At 42.5% G+C, this 25,027-nt stretch overlaps 1 protein-coding gene across 1 annotated transcript in view; it reads left to right on the top strand.

Moving 5' to 3' along the window:
• The window catches only part of dnajc6 (DnaJ (Hsp40) homolog, subfamily C, member 6), a 34,775-nt gene that overhangs the window by 345 nt on the left and 9,403 nt on the right, over positions 1-25,027 (top strand). The window contains exons 2-10 of the mRNA XM_041935763.1: positions 7,979-8,129; positions 16,506-16,555; positions 17,433-17,581; positions 18,864-18,986; positions 22,966-23,099; positions 23,660-23,854; positions 23,981-24,098; positions 24,355-24,434; positions 24,549-24,742. Coding sequence (XP_041791697.1) covers positions 7,979-8,129; positions 16,506-16,555; positions 17,433-17,581; positions 18,864-18,986; positions 22,966-23,099; positions 23,660-23,854; positions 23,981-24,098; positions 24,355-24,434; positions 24,549-24,742 — 1,194 coding nt within the window. The remainder of the gene's footprint in view (positions 1-7,978; positions 8,130-16,505; positions 16,556-17,432; positions 17,582-18,863; positions 18,987-22,965; positions 23,100-23,659; positions 23,855-23,980; positions 24,099-24,354; positions 24,435-24,548; positions 24,743-25,027) is intronic.

Below are 25,027 nucleotides of genomic sequence, written 5' to 3'. Positions count from 1 at the left end.
TGGCTATGCACTTCCTGGAACCCTCTCCTGGGCTCAGAGTGCCTCCCAGACCCCACCTAAATGCTATATTGGGCTATTGTATGCAGGACAGATGTAGGCATGCCCTAGTGCCGTTGGTTTTGTGTTAAATCGTCTGCATTATGTGTGAGGTGCTGGCCAGTCCTGCACATCTTCCTGTAAGGGAAGCAAATGCTGACACAGCTTAGACTAGACTTAAAGGTAAAGGTATGCTTTAGATGTGCAGAGTGTCAAAAAGCGTGCAAAGATGGGCATGATATTTTGCAAATGCATGCACACATAGCACCAATGCTCTATTCTAGTGTCCTTAATACATTAAAAACCTATCAGAGATGTAAGCGCAAGTATAAAATCACATTTTACGGCCAGTTTTCAGTGATATCTACCATGATAACTACATTATATAGTATATGTACTTCTCCATATGGGCTTTGAATGTGAAACTGTGCAGTCAGTAGAATGAATATTACTTCAGTGTTAGGCAGCAGATGCACAGAACTCTTTCAGTTTAAAAGTTAAGTCAACTGGCCAGCCGTGAATGATGGATTATAAGGCTCATGTATCCAATTAAAACCAAAAAAAGAAAAAACATGGTCCTCATGGTGATAAAGGCACACTATAATCCATCTGTTTATCATTAATCTGGTGATAAATCCTCTACGTGCTTTATTGAATCCAGCGTAAGTAATTTCTTCTGACGCTTTATCCTCGCTGAGATTGATTCTGTCCTCTGCCATACAGCCTCTTGAGTAGAATAAAGTTTTATGGTGACAGTTAATGTCAGTACTGCTACTGAGACCATTCCTGCTACCACTGCTACAAGTATCCTGCTACTGCAGTAACTGGAACTGCTATCACTCATGGCTTAGTCTTATTTATGTATCATGCCAAACATTTGGCCTGTCCTGTATGGGATTAAAAGACGCCGCTACTTATCAAACCATGTACAACATGTAGGTCTATGTAGATTTAAACAACAGCTTTATGCAATTCTTTTTCAAGGAAATTGGACTCTGAATAGTCGGAGAGAGAAAATAAATGGCACATGTCTAATGTTTCTTCTTATAAACTGCTTTTTTCCCTCGAAGTAAATGGAAACAGCCAACTCAGTGTTTGAGCATCATCCATGTTTACAAAATCAGTTTGAGTTTTTCTCTCAAAGCAGTTTCCAGGCAAAATGACAACAGACCAATACAATTACCACTACAACTATTGCTTCTAATATTACAACATGAAACAGTAATTATTTGCTTTAATAAGTGAAAGCCAGGAAGTCTGTAACTTAGGGTGTTTAAAGTCAGGTTTAAAGTCCGTCTTCACCTCACCGCAGAGCTATGTGGAGTCAGCCAGCCTCTGGGGACGAACACTTGTGTGAAACAAAAGAAGCTGGATGAGGAGGGTGGAAGGGGCAGTGAGGAAAGGGGATTGGGATTGGTGATGAGGAGGCTGGGTGGGGGGGTGGGGGGATGGGCTCCAGTGTCAGATGTCTGTCTGGCCTGCCAGGCCTTATGGATGGTCTCTTTTATGTATGTGTGTGTGTGTGTGTGTGTGTGTGTGTGCATGTCCCTGCCTGTGTGTCTGTGTATCCGTCTGTCCCATTCAGCCTGATACTGAGGGCTAAAGGTTGGCACTCTAGAAAGAGGGAGACACATTCAAACAAACCATTGATCTCCCTGCCAATCCCCCCCCCCCTTGCTCTCTCTGTGAGTGGCTGGGCTCTCTGCTGCCGTACTCACCTGACGGAGCCTCCTCTCAGAGCCTCCTCTGGTGTCTATATCAGCGAGGTTTGTCACTGTAACTGGCGCACCAGTCTGCACACCCCCACATCCATCTGGCCACAGACACAGAGGCTCACAGACCAGCTAACAGCCAGATAGGCAAGACTCCCGCAGATATGCAGAGAAATAGATGCAACATAAGATAGAGACAAAGCATATGATGCACAGGAGGACATACATGTAGGGAGCGAAGGTACGATTAATTCACACTGCAGACATAGCTGATTTAGACAGCAGCATTTATAAAGACAGCTTGGGCGCTATAAAGTAAATAGGCACCTAAATTTATCTCTGATATTGTTTCGAGGTGATCATATAGAAGCTAGTTACTGCAGAGGGTTCAAATCCATTGCTGTGGGACCGAAGGAAACACTGATTACGTTGACTGTGTGAGCTAATTTTTGCATTCGTAGCCTGATGCTAACAATTTAGGTCTATCTGTGTATAGACCAGTGTGAGATCTGAGTGGTCACCTGGTGATTAATGCGGCCCTCGAACATTTATTCTCATTAAACAATCTGAGAGGTGCAGAGGAGACAATTGACTCTTTGGTTAAACTGCTGATAACTCGTATATATCTTCCTAAATGTCACCGGGTGTTAGCAGGCACAGCTAACGGCTACAGAGAGCTGTGGCTGCTAGTCCACAGAGGATTCATGGTCTATTACAGAACTGTGTTATGAAATACACTATTTTAAACAAGAGGCTGAAGATGACTGATAAGAATAATTAGATATGGCTTTAGGCACCAAGCATAAAAAGTTGTTATCTTTATTGCATTAGCAACTGTAGCTCATCCTCAAACAAGTGTACCAAGGTCAATCAACATGATCTCTGCTCATTTCCCAACTGTATTACTTTCCATGCTTTGCTGTGAATTAAGCAGGTGTCTCTCCTGTCAGTGGCCTTGTTTATGTTCTGATTGATAGTAGTAAAACCAGTCTGACTCTCAGAGTGACAGATTTTGTTTGTTATGCAGTGGCTGACGTACCCTGACTGCAGCTCTGTGACGCCCTGGTGGCCTGTTGGGGTTGAGGCGCTCGCCACGAACCGCGACATGACTGCCTCAAGTCTGTGTGGGAGCCTTTATTGCATGTCTCTCTGTCCCCTCGTTCCCTGTCATGCTGCTTGTGTCAGTTTGTCAACACAAATGAATCAGATCTGTCACATTCAATGGCAAGAACGAAAAGAAAAGCGATACCTGTTTACGCGCAGACTCATTTATGAGCTGGTTTGGACACAACAGAACCACACAGAGAATCATGCTCAATCTGTCGTCTTTGAAACATGCTGAGGAACAGAGTTAGTTAAGAATGTCAGACCTTTTATGCAAAACTTTCTTTGGCCTCTTAACATACAGTTTGTCACAGCTTTTACCAAGGTACTATGTTTTAAGCAGCCTGTAAGAGCTTCCTTGCCATTCAAAGCAGTATAATACTCCCCTGGTTAAGCTGTATAGTAGATGATTAATCATACACTTCTTAACTCATCAGCAGCATCTATAATTAAGCAGATTAGAGCCTGGGTTTACGCCACAGCCATTCAGGACCAGGACACGACGAGGCCCAGCACAGCGTGGTAGCACTGAGACGGAGTGCAGCGCGCTGTGTTTGCTTGTCAAGCTTTATTGTTGTGTGTGTATGCGTCCGTCTGTGTCATTCACACCAAGCCTGATACTGAGGGAGAACGGTTTGGGGCCGTAAGAGGAGGGAGACATATTCAGACAGCCCACTGATCCCTCTGGACATAACTAGAACTGTCTTTCTCTTTTCTTCAGTCATCTCTCCCTCTCCCTGTCTCGTTTCTATTGGTTGACTCTGGGAAAGCGATAGGGGGGCGGTGAGGAGGGAGGAGGGGAGAGCTATTGGCCTGGTCCTATTTTCGTGGAACAGCTCTCCCTGTAGGCTGGTGAGATGTCTTTGAAGCATTTTTTTTTCTTCATCACCGCAGATGCTTCTTTACCTGTGCAGGCCTCTGAACGTGATTGGCAGATCTCATATAGCTCGTGATTTCAAGGCAGAGCAGGATCCAGGTTTTCCTTATACATCCTGTCACACTCTCTGGCTGGGAAATTTGCATAGAAAGATGTTAAAAATAGACCAAAACTTCAGGTGCTGCCCAGAGAACATAAGAGGAGCATTTCAGTTCAGCATAGACACGCTTAATATGGCTACCAAATCAACAGGAATTCAGCCTTTTTGGAAAATACTCTCGCTTTCTTGCCGAGGGTTAGGTGACAGTGGTACCACTCTCATGTCAGCTGGTTAGCTGGTTAGCTTAGCTTAGCAAAAAGACTGGAGACAGGGGGAAACAGCCAGTCTGGCTCAGTCCAACGTGTCGCTCAGTTATTGTGTCGCTCACCAGCACTTTAGAAGTGCTGGTGAGCGACACAATAACTATTTCCTTCTGTCTTTTTGCTAAGCTAAGCTAACCAGCTGCTGGCTGAAATAGGTAGCCTGGCTCTGTCCAAAAGTAACAGAATCCACTTACCGGCACTTCTAAAGCCCTAAAGCTCACAAGTTCACATGTTATATCTTGTTAGTTTAATCCATACAAAAATTAGGTGTGAAGGCAGATCTTGTTGCCTTTGGCTAGCTGTTTCTCCCTGTATCCAGTGTTTGCGCTAAGCTAACCAGCAGCAGGCTGTAACTTCATATTAGTGCACAGACATGAGAGTAGTATTGATCTTCTAATCTAACCCCTGGCAAGATAGCAAAACAACCAAAAACACATATACGTGTGTAGAACTATTCCTTCAGATGGAGGTTAATTGGTAATTGTATGATGTTAGGCCAGGATGCAAGCAACAAATTAAATGATGTAGAAGTTAATTCAGTCAGCAGCAGAGTTAACAGGGTTATTCTCTGTATATTAGGCAGCTCAGCCTTTGCTGCATGTTATCCTGCCCGTCTTTTCCTGTGTGTTGACACTCTCCGCTGTGCAGATAAATAAAGATGAAATGACAGAAGCACACACAAAACTTTCACCTCAGAAAGCCGAGGACAGCAGATCAGGATGTGAAAAACGAGGCCTGCTGTCAGATAAAAGGGTGGAGGGCTGAAAGGCACAGATGCGATAATGTCAGTGGTGCAGTTCTTGACATTAATTCTTTTTCGGCTCTTTTATATCGGGTTTCAATGCTCGTGCTTTCATGTAAGAATCCTATAGCTCCAGTTTCAGTGGTTTTCAGATATTCATGTCAATTGAAGAAATTTAATAACACTGGGGGGATAAAGGCGGGGATGCACATCACAGCTGTTGAGCTGATTATGAACATGATTTGGGCGTGACGACTGATTGTTCTGTTCCAGCCTGGGTTCAGTGCCCATAGTCAGTGGATAAAATCGTATCATGTGTGATATGCAAAGACTCATTTTAAGTTATAGATCCAGTCTCTCATAAAGATTTTTTAAAACGTGTTTTATATTGATACATGGAGCTGACATCAATGTCTGAAACTGCACATCTTTCCACCTTTTTTCTGCCTGTGTTATTTAGTGCATTTACTCAGTTTACGTTTATGCTCCTTCCAGACTAAATTAAAGACTAAAACATCTGTCCAGTCTTTCCAGGTTTTAGCTGGTCTTCAGGTTTATCTCAGGCTTTTTACCTCTTAATTACTTCACTCAGTGTTATACTTGTAGATGTATAAAAGTCTATTAAAATGGCATACCAGTGATTTACTTGCACTTTAATTCAGTTGGAGGACTCAAAACAAAGCTGCAGAGGCTGAGATATTTGGACTTTTAACCTGGGTTAAGCTCCAAAAACACTCAATCCTGCAGTTCCTAGAATGCAGTACCTCATGTTGGACTCTCCCTGTCTGGGAAATTCTCATTTCTGTCAAACTCCACATCCAAACTTTGTCTAAGTCTAAAGCCCAATCTGAGATAACTCTGATAACATAAATATGTGTTTTGAGGTATTGTATTCAACTTTTTTTTTAATGCAGCGAGTGCCAATTAAAACAAAAGTTAAAAGCTACAGCTAAAATCTGTAATTCAGTTGATCACACAGACACATCTGTTTTGATTGCCATGGGCAAAGTTCTATTTGAGTTTTGGAAATTTCCGGGGATCATATGCTGTATGAGTTCAACAAGCAGGAGCTTTATCCTTCAGAAAAAATAAATCCCTGTCACACATTTCAAGCCTCTGCAGTCGGAGATGAAAAGTCTAAATTTGGAATTTGGTGAAGAATTGTCGGGTGGGAGGAGGACAGGAATGAGTGAACCAGGCAAGAGGGGAAAGAGGAATCAAAAGTACACAAGCAATGTTGGTGAAGGAGTAAGGGGAAAGAGAAAAGAGTGAAAGAGAATAAAACAGCCGCTGCTCGTGATTACTCAGGAAACTGTCTCAGCAGCCGGCATTTCTCTCGAGACAGATTTCCTCAGACACAGTCTTTGTAATGTGAGTATGTGCGTAAGTGTGAAAGTCTGCTGTTAAAATCAATGAAAAGTGTGCGCCTTCATTACACCACAAACGTTGTCTAGCTCTGGTTATCTATCCAACTGATAACATTAGCGCTGAATGTGAGGGGATGCCATGTAAGGCATGGACATGAACCAGAGACCAGAGCCCAGCATCCACTAGTGAGACATTATAACTTGAATTTAAAAAACAACTACTCTGGAAGGGGCCATGATGTAATACTAATAGCTGTAGGTTGAATAAGGCACTGTGGCCCACCAGCATAAAGCAACAATGGCCTCTAATAGCCCATTAGCTATTCTTCTTAGGTTATGTTTTTAGTGGAAATACATCACACAAATTGCAGCCAACTACCAGCTAATGACACAACACTGTCTCATCATAATGAACCATCTGCCTCACCTCAATATCATCCACCCGATACTGGCTGGATGAGCATAGCTGGTACACTCAGGACTCCCAGCTGAGGCTGACATTTCAACTGGTACAAGGTCACAATGTTACTACGATTAAAAAAACGCCTTCTGGATATTTTGGGATTTTGAGAAGCTCCATTTGAACAAGGTTTTGCTTAATTCCTTCCATTACTGACTGTAGGCTTTGTTTAAAGTTGTGCATTAGCTGCGAAGCTGACACACATAGTCTCCGTAAGGTACGCTACAGAGACACTGTGTGCTCAGACTGGGGTGCTTGTGTTTTCTCCTAAAAGACTCTGCAATGTACTTAAAGCACAACACAGTGTATGTATGATACATCTGTGAATTGCTGCTATCAGCAGGTAAAATCCGACGTAAACTAGAAATCAGGCGGTTTCAGTCCCTTCCACTGATCATAAAGCTTTCCAGGCTAATGCAACACATACTACGCTCCCTGTGCCTCTTTATCTTTTCCTGTGTGGAATAAAGTATCCTGCTTTCACACAAACTGCAACAGGCCAAAGACTTAATTATGTTCCACCCAAATCCTGTCTTAGCAAACAGCTGTTTACAGCCAAGCCCAACTCGAAACCTACTTTTTCGAGACCTGCTGTTGTCAGGTAGTGGGACATTACACTCAAGAAGCACCGCTTCACAGAACCACTTTATCCATGTCAGATCATAAGCTAGAGCACAACGCGATCGATTGGTAGCTTGTCTGTGGGTGGTTTCCTGTGGACAAGAGTACAAGAAGTTTTCGATGCACCCAGGTGAACGAGCTGGAAACGCTGAAAATCCCTTTTGTCTGCAAATTTGTCAGCACTGCCGGGTTACGTCTCAAGTCATGCCACTGTGTTGCTGTGTGTGGATACATGAAGGGAAGAGGAGGCAAAAGAGAGGGAAAGAGGAGGGAGAGAAATCCTTAGATCACCAGAGGCGTGCTGACTAAGATATGACACTTGAGTCTGTTCCAGCACTTGCTTACTCTTTATGGTGCATGCACACACACACACACACACACACACACACGCACACAGCAATACACAGCTCCAGATGGCATGCATTTCATTGTGTGTCTTGTCTCTTGTGTCCTTGTCCATCATTCCTTTACACCTACACTCGTGTTTAGTTGGTGTGTTGTGCAGTGACTCATTTGTTCATCACTGAAGTCAAAAGAAAACCTCTAAATCCGTTAAGAATTGACAATCATGTTTATTCAATAGGCATCATATCAATAGATCATAGATAAATATATCATCTGCAACAGCAACTATTTTTCTGCGTGCCTCTGTATATGCACTGTGTTTGTGTCCCTCTGGATTCTGATTGGCTCAAGGTCCTCTGTCCCCAGATATGGATGCCAATTATGGCGGAGGACTGTTGGACATGGTGAAGGGAGGGGCCGGGAAGTTCTTCAGCAACTTCAAGGACAACTTGAAGGACACACTGAAAGACACCTCCACTAAGGTCATGCATCAGGTTGCCACGTAAGTTACCGCTGCAATCATACACTTGTACTGTACTGTAATATTGTCATACAGCACCCACTGTCAACTGCTTTTCTGTTGCACTGCAGCTACAGTATCGACTGCTGTTTTGTTCAAATGTTGTTCTTTTTATTCTATCATTGCTTCTGCTTTTACTGACAGATGATTGGGGATATTTTTGCATGATATGGGATGACAAAGCCCTACTTGTGGTCTGGCACTGTATGTTACAAAAGTGGGTTCCTACATTTAAATCCAATATTTCCACAAACTGTGCCAAGTTTCTCAGCAGCATTGGTACAAACTGCAGACAGACTCTGCTCCTCTCTTCTGTGCTATATAAGTTGTACACTCTGCAGAAAGCTAGGCCATCATACGCTCAGACAAAAATGACAGGAGCTAAGCTATGTATGCTGATGTGGTAACAGAAAACTAGACATAGTATGTGTAAATATATGATATTTAACTAACAGGAATATGGTCTGGGGATAACTAGATGCAGAGGAGGTAAAAGCTGTGATCAGATGGCTTTAAATTTCAGCACACTCCATCAACCTGCACTGCATCCTCTTTTATTTTTTTCTTTTCTTTCTGCCTCTGCATCCGTATCGCCTTTTTCTTCGGATAAACCGTCCACTCACTCTTTCCTCTCAAAATCAATTAGGACAATGTGAGAGGACAAAAGACACAGGTTTACACTCCACTGCTGGGGGTGCAAGTGGCAAAATTGCTTCATTTGTAGGTCTGAACTGTTGCTGTGCAACGCTGCCAAGCGGATTGCCTGTGTTGCACAAAGGTTGGAAAGGATGTAAAGGTCCAGAAGTGCAGATCTGAAAGTTTCGATGCCACAGCTCTGCAGTCTGGAACTGGATGATATTGGTTGGGCCTGGTTTTGTCTCCTTCATATCAAAGATACTGTTGTGGATGAGAAAACTGCTTTTAAGGCTCTGCACTGTGTGACTGTGTGCTGTCTCGTGGCAAATGTTGTCAAATCTTTGGCTGTCAGTTGGAAAGGGTGGTCTTAGGTTGCGCTGTGAGACGTGTACAGAAAAAACTAATTTGGAGCAACGGCGACCGAAGACAGCCTGCGTTGACAACCTGACAGGGTCAGAAACTGAAGAATCCCACAATGTGACAGCTGCTACAGCCCACATTCACAGACCAGACAGTCACAGTATATCGTGAAATTACCTGAATACACTGGTCAGCTAGTGTAATGCTACTGCTTAGAAACATATTTACCCTAAAGTCACAAGTCCACACTCCAAAGCACGAGAGAAGTGCTGATGGACGATGAGAGTCCGTCACATGTTGCTGCTAGCATGTGTTTTATCTGAAATGCCTTAATACTGATATCGTGCAGTCTGACATGCAGTAAACTGCGAGACATCTAGCACAATGACTTTGACATTAAATGAAATTGTGATATTGTTGTTATTGCACACTGTGTTTGTACCATGTTACAAGTGATATTATAGAATTTGTAGCAGTTTATAAAGTCATGCAAAACAGTTTCATGGCTGCCTGAATCTTGTCACACTGTGTAGACCTGGTTACCGCCTGCTCTGCATGTTTTACCACCTGTGACTATTATTTTGAAAATCCTGAACAAGAGATTACCATAATGAATAATTCTGATTATAATGAACAATGAATGGTTGTCAGAAACTTTGCTCAAATATTAAATTAGTCAGATTTTGAATATGTTCGTCTGACTAGCATCATATGTGATGATTACTTCGATTGGTTAAATGTTGTTTCAGCTGTTGATTACAATGTGAAGTGAGTCTCCACCAGCTTTAGAAGTGAAACAGAGCAGTGTGGGTTGAGGGAGGAAAGAGGGAGGTTGCAGAGTCTGGCACGGCTCGGTCGACCCAGTGTGTTTGTGCTCAGGCATCTGCACCGGGCAGCACAAAGGGGCCTCTGTATTGTCAGAAACACACAGCTCCTCTCTCACTATTGACTCAGCAAGTTTGATGGTGATTATTCCTCCCTTGTGTCTCCCCTCCTCTGCTGCACATCTTGGCAAACTCCCACTTCTCCTGTCCTGTCGTTCCCTCCTGTCTCTCCCCTCTCCCCTCGCCTCTCGGCTCCACCTTCCTCTCCTCTCCTCACCTCCCTTTGCCGTCTATCGCTCCTCTCCTGGCTGAATTATTCATGGCAGTTCATTGTGCCAAATGGCCAGTGCGCTGCTGATACAGAAGGATTCATTTCATTAGGGCCCTGTGTGTGTTGCTGTGTGTTTGTGTGTTCTGTATGTGCATGCATGAGTGGGTGGTTGGGATAATGGGGCGGTGGGAGGCAGGCTACCGTGGCAACCGGCTGAAAGCCTCAAAAAGGAAAGGTAGATGGGCAGAGGTATACTAACGTGCCACAGTTTACACTTTAAAACAGGTGAGACAGGTTTCTTTGATGATTCAAGTGTCAGCATTAACCATCCTGCTAAGATCTGCCACACAGTTAATTCTGCTGTTGTATGTATAACATTTAATAGATTTATTTAGAAATAGAAGGACAGAAAGGATGACTGTGACAACGTGATTTCCCAGGGTTGAGGGTGTACTCTATGGTTTATTGCCCTCATGAATAAATAAACACCTAGAGAACTGAGCTATACGACTGACTGTGTAGTGTAGGAGAGCTACAGAACAGTTTCAAGCATGATGGAGGGATATTATAAAATGATGTTTTTCTGGGTCCTGCTGCACATTGATGATCATGGGTGTTTTCCCTGTGTTGGCCCCATGAGGGTGAAACTTGGAGACAAAGCCAGCAGTTAATTGGAGAGAAATAATAAAGAGCTGTAGGATCTAATGATGTATCCCTCTTTCGCTCTGCTGAAAAGTGATTCATGGAAGTCATAATATCTTATTATAAGACGATAATAATCATATTTTTCTCACCCAAGATAGATAGTCTTACCAAGCACCATTTGCTTTAGGCCATTAAACCCTTTTCAAGGTAACTGCTCTTGATTTTTCTTAATAAGATTTTTCTTTTTCAGTTTGGATTGCATAATTGTTGTGCTCATATTCCAGACATCTATTGAGAGAATGCTGGATTACAAACCCTAACCTTTAACCCCAACCCTAACCCTGAACCCTAAGATTTAGACATAAGCTTTTTAATAGTATTTCAAGACTCTAACCAATCTGAAAACCAGGCAGGGTAAAAAAAAAACAACATTGCAAATACTTTTTTTTTTTTTTGAATCAGTCATCAATGTTTTTATACTGGATCAAATGAGTGTGTAATGTGAAAGCGGTTTTTCAAACATGAGCATTATCATCTGACTCGCTCCCTTTGAGCAGTTTAATCTCTTTCAAGTCACTGTTTCGGTTTTACGGTCTGTAACTTTACTGTTTAGATTCGGCCTCACTGCTGTCATCAACCCTGCTTCCAGCTGCTCTCACTCTGCTCAGCACCAAACAGCAAACAACAAAGGTAGCAACCAGACAATTCGTGCTGAGGGCTTGCGGTGCTGCCCCGAAGCGGCCACAAAAAAATAACTTACGGTTTGCAGGTTTAAATCAGACGTAAACAAAAAAAGAGAATATTAATTCCTGAACCCTTCTTGGCTGTTCATTTGATTCTATTTTAAATTAATCTTTTGCAATTTTTGTTCACCTCATTTTCGCCTCAACCCTCCAGGGGTTTTTTGAAGCTTGAATGTTTTCTGGGAGAAGAAACAGCAGAATTTCTGCCAGAGGTTGAGCATGTGTGACCCCTTTCTCTCAGTTTATTGACTGTTGGAACACTTCAGTAGAAATCCCCCTGAATAAACTTGATATCAGGCAAAACCCCCTGTGAGCACCTGGCCCTCTTTTAACACATCAAACTAGACTTGATTGGTTCCTCTCTGCTCTCGTCTAATCTACATTCAAGGCAAAAGGCTGCTGCTGAATTATTTAAAGCAGCCTGCTTGTTTGTTTACCTGACTGAGGAGGAATCTTTCAGGGAAACCAATCTGGCAACAACCATCAGCTGTGTGCTCCTCTGTGAGAAACACAACGGTGGTGGAGTCTGGGTGGCTGATCTGGGTTTGTGAAAGGCACAGTGTCCTTGGTCTGCACCCAGACTGCCCCCGCCCCCCCACACCCGCCCCCTCACCCCACCACCCCCTCCAGACACACATTCATCTCTCCTTTCTGCTCCGTCTCTCTCACTTCGACTGGTTTTCATCCATCCTCTTTCTTTTTCGTCTCTCATGTCCTAACGTCATTATGTCTCTGTAACTGTTTTCCTGTCTTTTTCCAGTGGCTAAAATATATAAATCATGACAAAAAGAGACAAAAGAGAAGAGAGACATTGAATCAGGCCCTGGGGTCAGCGGGCTGCAGTGCAAACATTATATAGCCAGTGCCTTTCTGTCATCCTCTGCTTTAAACCATCCATTATGACGCACATGCTATAAGAATGTGTTCAGAAAGACAAAAAGGCTGTCAAACAGAGAATTTTGGAGAGGAGCATGGAGGGAAAGTAGAAAAGCCAAATCTAATATCCATTGGGATCTAACCCACTTACACTGTGTTTGTTTGGGTGTATGTGTGTGTGTGTCTGTGTGTGACTACTTAGTCACTGGAGACTCCGTTAGAGCACCTCTCCACTCATATAATGTGGCCTAGAATTTGTGCTCCAGATGTTTACTTTCCAGTTGGAAACATAAACAACAGGCACTGTTGGTGCTGGTGCTTGTGGGTATCTGTATATATATATATATATATATATATATATATATATATATCTGTTCATAAAGTGGTGAACCTCACTCCATCCTTTATTATGAACGACGGAGCCTTTCCAAGGATTCTCCTGTCAGACCCAATCATGATACTCTCACCTGTTACCAATCAACCTGTTTACCTGTGGACTGTTCCAAACAGGTGTTTTTGGAGCAGTCCACAACTTTCCCAGTCTGTTGCTGCATCAGATTCAGAATAAGCAGATATTTACAAAAACCAATGAAGTTGATGAGGTCCAACATTAATATATTACTATTTTTGGTTGTACGTTAGACGGCATCCCAACGTCTTGGAACTGGGGTTGTAAATTAAACATGCATGTCAATATTTTCAGACAAAATAGCAGATACTGCAATAGAACTGTGCTAGTAGGGTCGCTACATGTTATACTGACCCCAACTGCTGGTGTCAGTATAGAACATTGATACTGCGCCATAAAATTACTTAAAGCTAGGTGCTTTTTATCTAGAACTTCATACTTTTTCACTTTCTGTCAGTTTTCTGTGTTGCAAGACAAGAAATACAAAGAACTCTTCAAACATCAGTGAGGGAAAATATTTAATTGTGCCACAAAATGTGACATGCAAAGCATTTGACTGTTAGCCAGCTAGTAAGCTACATATATAAGAATGGTAAAATGGTTGGATAAATATCAGTTTGCTCTATAATCTCTATATTGTGTATTTAGTCTACAATTCTGAGAGGTTTTCCACAGCTAATAGAAAACCAGTCGAGTATTACGTTCTACTCATTATACTAATGGTGTCAGTCATATTAAAGGTGGACAACATTTACTGAGCAAGTTCCATAATAACGAAAGAAGAAAATTCCCCAAAGTCAGTGCCTTTTCCAGTCGTGTCCTGCCACTCATTCATTCTCTGTACCAAACATTGCAGTACATTTTAATTGGCTGCAGTTCTAACCTCAAGAGGTCAGGGAGACGGCTTATTTGCATACTCCATGGCTATTGGCCATGTTCATTTAAACCTTACCCCTGACCTGCTTCTCTCCTATAATAGCCAACCAGCTATTTCAGGAAGGATGCAGGTGAAGCCACAGATTTAGTCAGGACACTGACAGTATCCTGTAGAAATCTCATTGCTGGAATGGTAGAAGTTCATGCATTTTTTTCAGTTCCTTGAGTGACTTTCTTAAAGATTCTTCAAGCATTCCTCTTCTTTTGCGGGCTAATAAACAATTTGTGCTCTTACAACCTCACATTAATGATAAGAAAAGTAACCCACACACTGGCTTAAATGGCACTATACTGTCACGTCACTCTGTGGAACCTGCAGTCTGCTTTTTGACTCAGGGACAAACACACAGAACTGGATGAAAATAGAAACTTGAACTGTGGTCCAATTACTTCATTATCCGGGGCTTAAAGACACAACAACAGTCTCCTCCCGCCTCTCTCTCTCTGATGGATTTAACTCAGGATGTTTCTCTTTCATATTAGCAGTTGTCTGCTTTTTCAACAATGAGAAAGTATCTAAAAAATGCATTTATCTGGACCACGAGAGAAAATCCCAAGACACACTTAGCCTGCTCTCACTCCAAAACGGACCAGTTGAGTAGCACTGCATTACATAACCAGGTCTAGGATTGCATCAGGGCCATATGGCACTCCTCCATGACCACACTGAGATGACTGCCCCAGATCAGCCCTGCTTGGGGGATTTTCGCAGTAGGCAACAACTCAACTCAGTCTGATACACATTAGCCTGCTAATGTGCCATGATAATTGCAGTACAGTGGGTAGTCAAGCCGTCCGCAGCTTGCTGTTGGGTAAAAAAAAAATTTTAGTAAGTAAGTTTAGTAAGTCTTCAAATCAACTCTGACTCTAGGATGATCAAATTGTATTTTCTCATCCAAGATACAACCCTGATTCTACAAAGTAAAATGTTAATAAAAACAGAATGCAATGATTTGCGAATCCTTTTCAACCTACATTCAATTTAATACAGTACCAAGACAAGATATTTAATGTTCCAAATGATGAGCTATATTGTTTTTTGTTAATATACACATTATTCTGAATGTGATGACTGTAACACGTTCCAAATAAAGTGGGAGGGTAGCATGTTTACCACCATGTTCCAGCTCCTCTTAACAACTCTTGTGTTTGATGCTTTGAAAGTGAAATTCTGTGCTGTTCTTGCATGATATACGAGTTGCTCAGCAGACTGCTATCCCACACATTTTCACTGAGATAGTGGTCTGGACTGCAGGCGGGCTGGTTAAGGACCCGGACTCTTTTACTACAAAGCCATGCTGTTATCTTGGTATTGTCTTTCTGAAATAAGCAGGGACATCCCTGGAGAACACGTCGTCTACTTGGCAGCATATGTTGCTCCAAAACCCATATGTACCTTTCAGCACTAATGGTGTCTTCACAGATGTGCAGGTTACACATGCCGTGGGCACTAACACACCCCCATACAGACACAGATGCTGGCTTTTGACCTTTGTTCTGAAAACAATCTGGATGGATCTTTTCTACTTTATCCCGGAGGACACAATGTCCATGATTTCCAAAGCAATTTGAAATGTGGACTTGTCAGCACACTTTTCCACTTTTTGTCAGTCATAAGGAAGTGCTTCTATCGGCTACACATGCATATATGAGTAGCCTCCAAAATTAATAAAATCCTCCATTTGAATAAAGTGATTAATTGGATTAAATGAGTTTTTATTTAGTAATAATATTAGTGTAGCCTAATCTTTATCTGCAACTGTCCAGAAATGTCAGCTTTAAACAGAATGAATAGACATGGAAAAGGGAAAGCTGTGCAGCATTCAAATATTGATTTAGGATTCAAATGTCAGTGTTATGAATGAAGCTACAAAACTTCAAGCTATTGGGCACAGATTCGTAAACACTGTTTTCCAGCACTTCCATGGTACAGCGGTAGTGGATGTATGTTATGTGTGTGCACTGCAGCTGCTCAGTGTAAAAAAATCTCCATATGGAATAGCTAAATTTGGCAATGAAAGGCGACGATGCTCAATTGAAGAATTCACATATGGTATTCCTTTGATCTCGAGCAGTTCAGCCTCAAGTGATGAGCCTGAGGAAGACAACTTCCCCACAGCCAGACACATGGAAGCTTCTGCTCGAAAGTTTATGAAGCCTAACGACTTAGATATGCATGACATGCAGCCTGATACATTTGACAGCGAGCGGCAGAGAGGCTGATCAACCTTTTGGATGCTGGACAGTCATGTATCGATCTCTTTTTTAATGATTTCATATATTTCAAGAGCGGGGAAGCTTTTTACCCTCCTGACTAAATGCTTGTCTGATCAACACGTGTGCCTGCTCTATCTAATAGTATTCAAGGCACAAGGTCCAGCTATTTATCATTCTATAACAAAGGGTTGTACAATAAAATGTTATGCTGCTCACAATACAGACATGACATAAATGGATAAATGGAAATTTCACAAATACTGAGCAAATCTTTGTGGCTTCCGGTGGATTCACTCCCACGTTATCACATGTTTCTAATATAGCTGAAGGCCATCAGAGCTTTTGCTTTTAATCTTTTCCTCTTCTTATTGCTCTTTCTTTTTATGTGTCACGAGAATTTCATTGAAAAAAATGAAATAATCTTCTCTTTCTGTGTTACAGGTACACTAAAGGGGAGCTGGACATTGCCTACATCACATCACGGATCATAGGTAAACACATTAGGTTGTAGCTGATGGACTGTGACCTGTGTTTATAGATGAAATGAGATAATAGATAAATGAAAGATAAATCAGGCAAACACGGGTCTGGTCCACAGTGTTAACCAGTGTCACCATTAAAAAGCTGCAGTTTGAAGTTAGTTTCAGGTCTTGAGTGATTCTCTATTACATTCAAAACTTTCCCATAACTAAATAGACAACAATTAAATGCATTAAGTTATTATGTATTAGGCATTTAACACTAACTAATCAGCTTTCCGATCAGATTTGATTGATTTGACAGTGTCCAAACAACCCAACAACCATCATTAGATGGAGTGTGAGCGTTGCTGAATCCTGATTGGTGTGTGGGAATACAGAGCTGACATTAGTGTGCTCATGTAGGATCCCAGTGCTCAGTAGAAAACTCTACAGATGAGAAGGTTAAAGTGTGTCATGTCTGCATAATGGAGGTTCATGTATGATCCTCAAAGGACGCATTGGTCTGGTATTACCTGGGGAGAAGAAAATACAAATTTGCCGTGAGAATGGATCAGAAACGTGGGGGCTAATTTCTGAATCTCATGAGGTATAATGGTGCCATGCGAATAGGGCTTATGATTGTATTAATATACACATAAGCACCAACACATATAGATGAATAGACACCTGCACCCTCCGCTTTCAGCAGAGAACACATCAGCTGGACGTTTGGCACCGGAAGGGCTTCTTTTCCCTTTTCACTTACTGCTGAATAATAGTAGAAAAGGGTGAAGGTAAAGGACAGCCAGAGTGTGTGAGCCTGTTAAACACACTGTGCATGTGAACATCTGCCAGTTCAACCTGAACACATCTCACCCAGCAGCTGAAAGATGGATTTATCTTTCAGTGATGACCTACCCAGCAGAGTCAGTGCAGATTGGCTACCAGAACCACGTAGAGGACATCCGCTCCTTCCTCGACAGTCGCCATGCCGACCACTACACTGTCTTCAATCTATCACAGCGCAACTACCGTGGCGCCAAATTCTCCAGCAGGGTGAGTGTGATTCTGCCTCACGACGCTACAGATGAAGCTGTTAGAGGAGTATTGGTTTTTAACCTATTTGTTAGTAGTCGCTGCATCATTTTTCGCTCCCTGGGTTAACACTAGAACAAGATGTGAAGACTACTTACAGTTTGCTGCCTACATTTGGTCTCACAGCGTTTAAACTGGGGACTATCGCCACATGTGCTCATAAACTGTGGAAACAACAGAGTAGAGCCTCTAATTAGATTTCCAGAATTGGGCATTATGATTGGTCACCACTCCTCTGTCATTAAAACTACAATAAGTTAATTTTATTCACAGAGAATTATGACCCCACTCTGCAATTCCCCCACAGCATCTGCGGCTTTGATAAAGCCGTGATAAAGCTGCTGTACGCTACTTGTGCAGCAGAAAGGCAAAGTCAGTGAACATTTAGCCACTGAAGAGCCAGAAATTTCCCTCAAGAGCTGGTGGAGACCAATAACAGAGTTAAAAACATGTTCGTCAGATCAATTTTATAATTAATATTTGGTCAATGTTGTGTTTACAGCTTAAAATTGATGTCGATATCAATACAAAAAGTGATAATATATTTTGTCATGCTGTGTTTATTTGCTGTTTCTGCGTCCTCCCACTCCAACATCCCTTTAAAATGGCATCAAAAGGAGGCTTAATTGGGACAGACACCATCTGAACTCCTGACTATACAACTTGTTGAAGTTGAATGAATGTTGATGATGTAACAGCAGTGATTGAATGTGCAGTGTATCTTCAGCAAACTCCACCACAGCTATAACCACTTGTGACCAGAGATGTCTTTAAATTAGGAAATATAATTGGTGGGTCCCTCATCCAATTGTCCCAGCTGAATTCAAAAAGCAGAATTTGGATTTGTATTCGAGTGAAGGCACATCGACAGATAAAAGACAGAAACATCCAGGGAAGCTGAAGAGTCAAGCTGTGGAGTTAACTTGGCCAAGATGGCCCCCTGTCTGCTTGTGGAAGTCGCTGTATCTCCAGCAGATGACTCATCGTGGCAACTGGTGTGTTGTGTTGCTCTGCTGCTGCAGTGCTGTTGCTAACCTCCACCTCTCCCTTCCCCTCCTGCTTTTATGTCTTTTTTTTTTGTATTTCAAAACCTTCCTGTTTCTCTTCCCTCCCCTGTCTCTCTGCCTTCCTTTTCTCTTTTTTCATTTGCAACCTGCCTCTTCTCTACCATTCCTCTTCATCTGTTTCTGTGTCTCTCCCTGTTCTCCTCCCGCTCTCATTTCTTGTGCCAACTCCTTTCCAGGTTTCAGAGTGTAATTGGCCTTCTCGCCAGGCTCCCAGCCTCCACAACTTGTTTGCTGTGTGCAAGAACATGCACAACTGGCTAAAACAGAATCCCAAGAATGTGTGTGTCATCACCTGCTCGGTAAGAAGACACTCACACACAGTACCTTCATCATATTCATCCCTGTGCAGTGATTGTCTGGAGTCTAGCTGATTTAAAGTTGGTTTAGTGGTGAATACTCCACGTCTCACGTGCCCCCTGTGTTGGAGAGCCTACAGTAAACGCTGAAACACGATAAAGCCAAAGGCAACCTCTAAACTAGGTGTTTGGTTTGTCCGTTCTGGGCTACTGTAGATATATGTCCGTGCAACATGGCGGACTCCCTGAAAGAGGACCCGCTCTCTCTGTAGATATATGATAGATAGATAGATAGATAGATAGATAGATAGATAGATAGATAGATAGATAGATAGATAGATAGATAGATAGATAGATAGATAGACAGACAGACAGACAGACAGACAGACTTTATTTATCCCAAGCTGGGAAATTGCAGTGCAGCAGCAGCATTACACACAGTGAAATAAGTGAAAATAAGACTATAAAGAACAAACTATACATAATAAAAATATAAAAATAGCGAGCAGTAAAAAGATTATATACATAACAATAATAATAAAATAGCCAAATAGTTAACAGTAGTAAAAAGTATTGCACAAAAAGAATATCAAATGCAAATGTATATCAAAATAAGAATATCACAAGCAAATGGCAGTGAAAATAAAGTGTACCGTGACTGTAGGAACAAACTATATATAATAAAATATCGAAATAGCAAGCAGTAAAAAATTATATACATAATAATAAAATATCAAAAGCAAACAGTAGTGGTAAGAAGTATTGTATTATTATTATTATTATTATTATTTTCAGCTGTTATTGTACAGTGTAATGGCATGTGGCAGGAAAGATTTCCTGTATCTGTCCCTTCGACAGCGGAGCTGTAGCAGCCTGTGGGAGAAGGTGCTCTGCTGTCTGTCCACTGTGTGATGGAGAGGGTGCTGATCATTGTCCATGATGGATAGCAGTTTATTCAGCGTCCTCCTCTCCACCACAGTCTCAAAAGACTCAAGTCTGAGTCCAAGTACAGAGCCAGCCTTCTTGATGATCTTATCAAGTCTGTTGGTGTCGCTGGCTCTGATGCTGCTGCCCCAACAAACGACAGCAAAGAAGATGGTGCTGGCAACAACAGACTGGTAGAAGATCTCCAACATTTTGCTGCACACGTTGAAGGATCTCAGTTTCCTCAGGAAGTAGAGTCTGCTCATCCCCTTCTTGTACACAGTTTCTGTGTTGGATTTCCAGTCCAGTCTGTTGTCAATCACCACTCCAAGGTATTTGTAGTAGTCAGTTGGGTCAGATGGCCTCGGCTTCTTGGGGACTGGAACCAAGCAGGACGTCTTCCACAGCCTCGGGACTTTCTCCTGATTCAGGCTCAGGTTGAACAGATGTTCAAGTACAGGAGACAGCTGGCTAGCACAGGTCTTCAATAGCAATATAGAGCTCATTCTAAGGTAACAAAAACACACGTATGAATATTATATTCCACTTCTGCCAGCAGATCCCTCTAAATCTTACACACCGGACCTGGAGTTGGATTTATAGGTGGAACATTCTTGCTTTTACACTGCTAACATTGTAAATGTCATGTTTCCTGCAGTTTACTGTGACATGAAGATAAATGAAAAGGCACTTTTGATGTGTAGGGACCTGTTTTGGCTGTCCCACATCACATCAAGTTTTTTGGAGTTGTGTTTTAATTGTCCTGTGACCCAGTTTTGAGTCCCTGCACAGCACTCCGAATATGCTGCCAGAGGACTAATTGACTCACTGCACAACGGTTCATTTTACGCACATATTGCCAATATGTCATCTTGGTTGCTTCATCAAATGAAGTGCTTTTGAGAAACTTTGAGAAAATCCTGAGCCTAAAGATCTCTGCTTTAACCTCATGTAACAAAACTGTCAACCTCTTGTTTTCTGGTATAGTAGATAATTTGCACTTTACATCAAATGAAGGCGAAGACCATGCAGACAAGAAATCCTACAGGGGCAACAAACCCCACTTTTAGCCTCTCTCCCACCCCTCTGCTCTTCCTCTCCTCTCCCTGCTGCCAGCCTTGGATGTTGGTCTGCCTTGTTTTTACAGTGAAACACAGCTTGGAGCTTGTCAGCCTGCTCCCATCGTTTCTGTTTAGTTCCCATCAGCCCTGACACTTTCTCTACCTCTGCTCTTGCTGAGCAGTTGGTCTTTGTATTTATAAGAGAATTTAGTCCCTGGCAAAGTAGAAGAGAGGAGTTTTTTATTCCAGCGTGTCAGCCTTGGAGGTTTCGAATTCAGTGCAAGTGTGGACGTGAGTCATGCTTATGTTGGTCAGAGAACTGGAAAAGATAGATGGCTACTCTCTGATGTATTTTTTATGTGTTTGGTAAAAAAGAGATATTACAGTGACAGGGACAGAAAAAGAAGTCTTCTCATCCAAAATACATGGATTTTGCGTGACAGAGCTCAGTTTGGAAAAGCAAGCAGTTGCACTTTTAGTACTCACATGATGGCAAATTAAGGGTTTGATGAAGTCAGAAATATTTCAAGCACAAAAGAAGCACGAAATACTCTGCAATACATATGCATTGCAGTAGAGTCGCTCCTGAAGTATTGACTGAAATTTGCCTTTCGGCCTGTTCTAACTCAGTAAAAGCAGTACTGTACACTGGCATGTGGTAAAGCATGTTATTGCCAAGTCACTGCGGTTTGGCTGTGGCTTGGCAAATTGCTCCATCTTGCATAACCTGCACCAAACAGTTCCCTTCTAAACTGTTTTCTCTGCTTCAGATCACAAGAACAGTCACATAATTTGGCCAGAAACCCAAATCACTGAATGGTTTTCCTCGTTCACAAGTGGGCGAACTACCACACCCCTGTCACGGTTATACTGGACGACCTCATCAGCCCTGCCGTCATACTAACACTATTAGCTGTGTGTGTGTGTGTGTGTGTGTGTGTGTGTGTGTGTGTGTGTGTGCTTTTAATGTAATATTGTGTGTTTTCTTTCCTGCTGTTTTTTACTGATCTGTAAAGTGTACAGAGACCCTCTGGTTGATGAGCACTTTAAATACATAAAGATGAACCTGAAGAATGTTTTCGTCTCCCCATAACCTGAATTGAAAGGTTTTTACATGCACTTTCATGGCTGTCTTTAATGTCATTTACAGATATGTAATGGGAAAACACTTAATAAATAGGGCATTGAACAGTGTGGCTTCTGTAGATTTTGAGAGGAGGGAAAAGAGCCAGTCAGTGTTTTCGTCTTCCTGAAGCTGGGCCGTTGTTCTATAAGCTCTGGTGGTTTTAACTGCGTACTTTTCTAATGCAGGATGAGGCTGTTCAGCTTTGTAAAGTAGCTTTTGTTCTTGTGAACGCGATATCTCAGGAACACCTTGAGGGAATTTCTTTTTGGCACAAATTTTCACTTGGACTCAAGGATGAGCTGATTAGATTTTGGTGGACTAAGGACAAAGGTCAAGGTCACTGTGACATCAACCGGTGACGTAGCTGAGGCATTCAACCGCGATGTGGTAATACTAGTTTTAAGCTTGTATTAAAAAAAATGTAAACTTTATAAGTTACACTTTCATTTATTGTTCTTCAAAGACACGATTGAAATGCTGAGATACCGGCCTACGCTATATTTTGAAAACGATTTTCTTATGTGCCTTAAATTCAAGAAGGCCTTGCAATTCCCCATGAAGCTTTGGTGACCCCCAGTGGGGGTCAGTACCCCTAGGTTTGGAACTAGTGCTTTAAGTGTATGTGTATGTAGCCCTCTGACCATGTGTAATAACAGAAGCATACAGAAAGTTTGAATCACTGCATTCAGTGGCATCATCTAGACATGTTAACATCTGATACTGTCATGGCTGTAAGGCTACGATGTAAATGACAGCAGCGCAGGGCTTAATGTGCACAGCAAACAAGACCAAAGAGTACATTGGTGAAGCTTCAAAATGTAAAAACAGCTCAGCGTTTCACAAAGTGTCTCCTTTGTTGTGTGTGTTTCAGGATGGTCGTGCTCCGTCGGGTGTTTTGGTTTGTGCCATGTTCTGCTTCTGCCACCTCTTCAACAACCCAGTTCCTGCCATGCAGCTCCTCAGCGCCAAGAGACCAGGTTCTGGCCTCTGGCCCTCACACCGCAGGTTTGCAACCCTGGACATGTGCATGCACATTTGTGTGAGAGAGAACCAGAAAGAGAAGACAGGAAGTGTAAGAGAGAGAGAAAAGGACAGGGAACTTCAATTTGGCCTGAAACGTCTTCGTAAAAGCTCTTACACTTCTTCCTTCCTGTGTTTCATCCGCTGCTAAATCCCACTGTTTACCATCTAATAAAGCTGCCAGCATTAACATGAGAGCAAAATTAAAGTCAGACAGAAACAGAGAGGAAAGTGGTTTATATGTGAATGTTAGTCTGCAGAGCTGGCAGAAGGATGAAGCCTGAAGGATGCACGGTCTATTACCTTGCCAGACAATAGCTGTAGTGTTTATCAGTCTGTGCTGATCTGCCTCATGAGTCCAAGGTTTAGTCCAAGTTGACAGAGAGTTTATGGGAATGGTGGCAACAGAATAATTGTGGACATGTTCAAAGTGTGCTATCAGCTTCCTCTAACTGTGCTGTTCTGCATGTTGATACAGCTACTGCACGTATATCATTGGTCACTTTAGGATAAAAAAATGATCATCTGTCCCTCTACCCATGCAGGTACATAGGCTATGTGTGTAGCATGGTTTCAGAGAAGCCCAGTCTACCCCACTCCAAGCCCTTGGTGATCAAGGCCCTGACCATGAGTCCGGTCCCCTGCTTCAACAAGCAGCGCAGCGGCTGTCGGCCCTTCTGCGACGTCCTCATCGGAGAGACAAAGATCTTCACCACTGCGCAGGAGTACGAGAGGATGAGGTAGGAAGGGGACGCTTAAATCGCTCAGACATAGAGAGATTAACAGCTGCTAACAAACATGTTCATATCAACTAAATTAACTGGTTTTGTCACGTTGTTACAATAACATGTCACCACTTTGTACAGAGAGCACAGGCTCCAGGAGGGTAAAGTAGTTTTCCCTCTGGGCGTGAGTGTGCAAGGAGACGTCGTTGTTTCAGTCTACCACATGAGGTCGACCATTGGAGGGCGTCTGCAGGCCAAGGTAAGCTTCATTTGATCTGCTCTGTATCCTGCAAGGACCCAGCAGCTGTTGAGGGACCAGACTACACACAATGCACGTGTACCGATAAAGTCAACACCCTTATCAATCTTGACAAAAACAACAATGTTGGAAAAATCTTGGCACAAGATCATACTATCTGAACTATCTCAGGATGTGAAGGAGCAAAGAGTGACAGGTTTTTTAAAGATCAAATGTTTACTTCATTTTTAATTTGCACATCTTCTATTGTTGTTAGGTGTCCAACACCCAGATGTTCCAGATCCAGTTCCACACTGGCTTCATTGCTCCTGGTACCACCATGCTGAAGTTTAACAAGTAAGGACATATTTTAAAAACAGTCCTGCCAATCCCAGTCTACTTCCCCTCTCTCTGCCTCTCACCATAACACACAGACACCGTCCTTCTCATACACGCAATGTTTCCTCTCAGACCAGAGCTGGATGCGTGCGACTCTCCTGAGAAGTACCCCCAGCTTTTCCATGTGATACTGGACGTGGAGGTGGAGGGGGTGGACAAGCAGAAAGACCTGACGCCGCCGTGGGAGCAGTTCCCCTGTAAAGACCTCAGCCCCAACGTGCTCTTCTCCTGCCACCAGGAGCATCAGGACGCGCTGGCTATTGCTGGTACTGTGAGGATGGGAACACTGGGGTCAAATACAAACTGCCTCTGCTGACGTGGCCTGCACACATGCATTTAATCCATAACGTACTGTTACGTTTAAGGTGGGAAGCTCTGTAATAGCCTCTGATTCATCAGCAATTGCAATACAAGGGCTTTCTTTCCATAGCCTCTTTCCAAGTGTCCACTACTACACTGGCTAATGAACTGTTAATATCCAATGACAACATCTCTCATGACAATGACTCAGATGCTAACTGTAGTTGTTGAAAGGTAGCCACACTGCTAGA

The sequence above is a fragment of the Chelmon rostratus genome, chromosome 4, assembly GCF_017976325.1.
Source record: "Chelmon rostratus isolate fCheRos1 chromosome 4, fCheRos1.pri, whole genome shotgun sequence".
Taxonomy (NCBI): Eukaryota; Metazoa; Chordata; class Actinopteri; order Chaetodontiformes; family Chaetodontidae; genus Chelmon; species Chelmon rostratus.
Note: the sequence above shows the minus strand (reverse complement) of the source record. Positions and strands in the feature narration are given on the sequence as shown.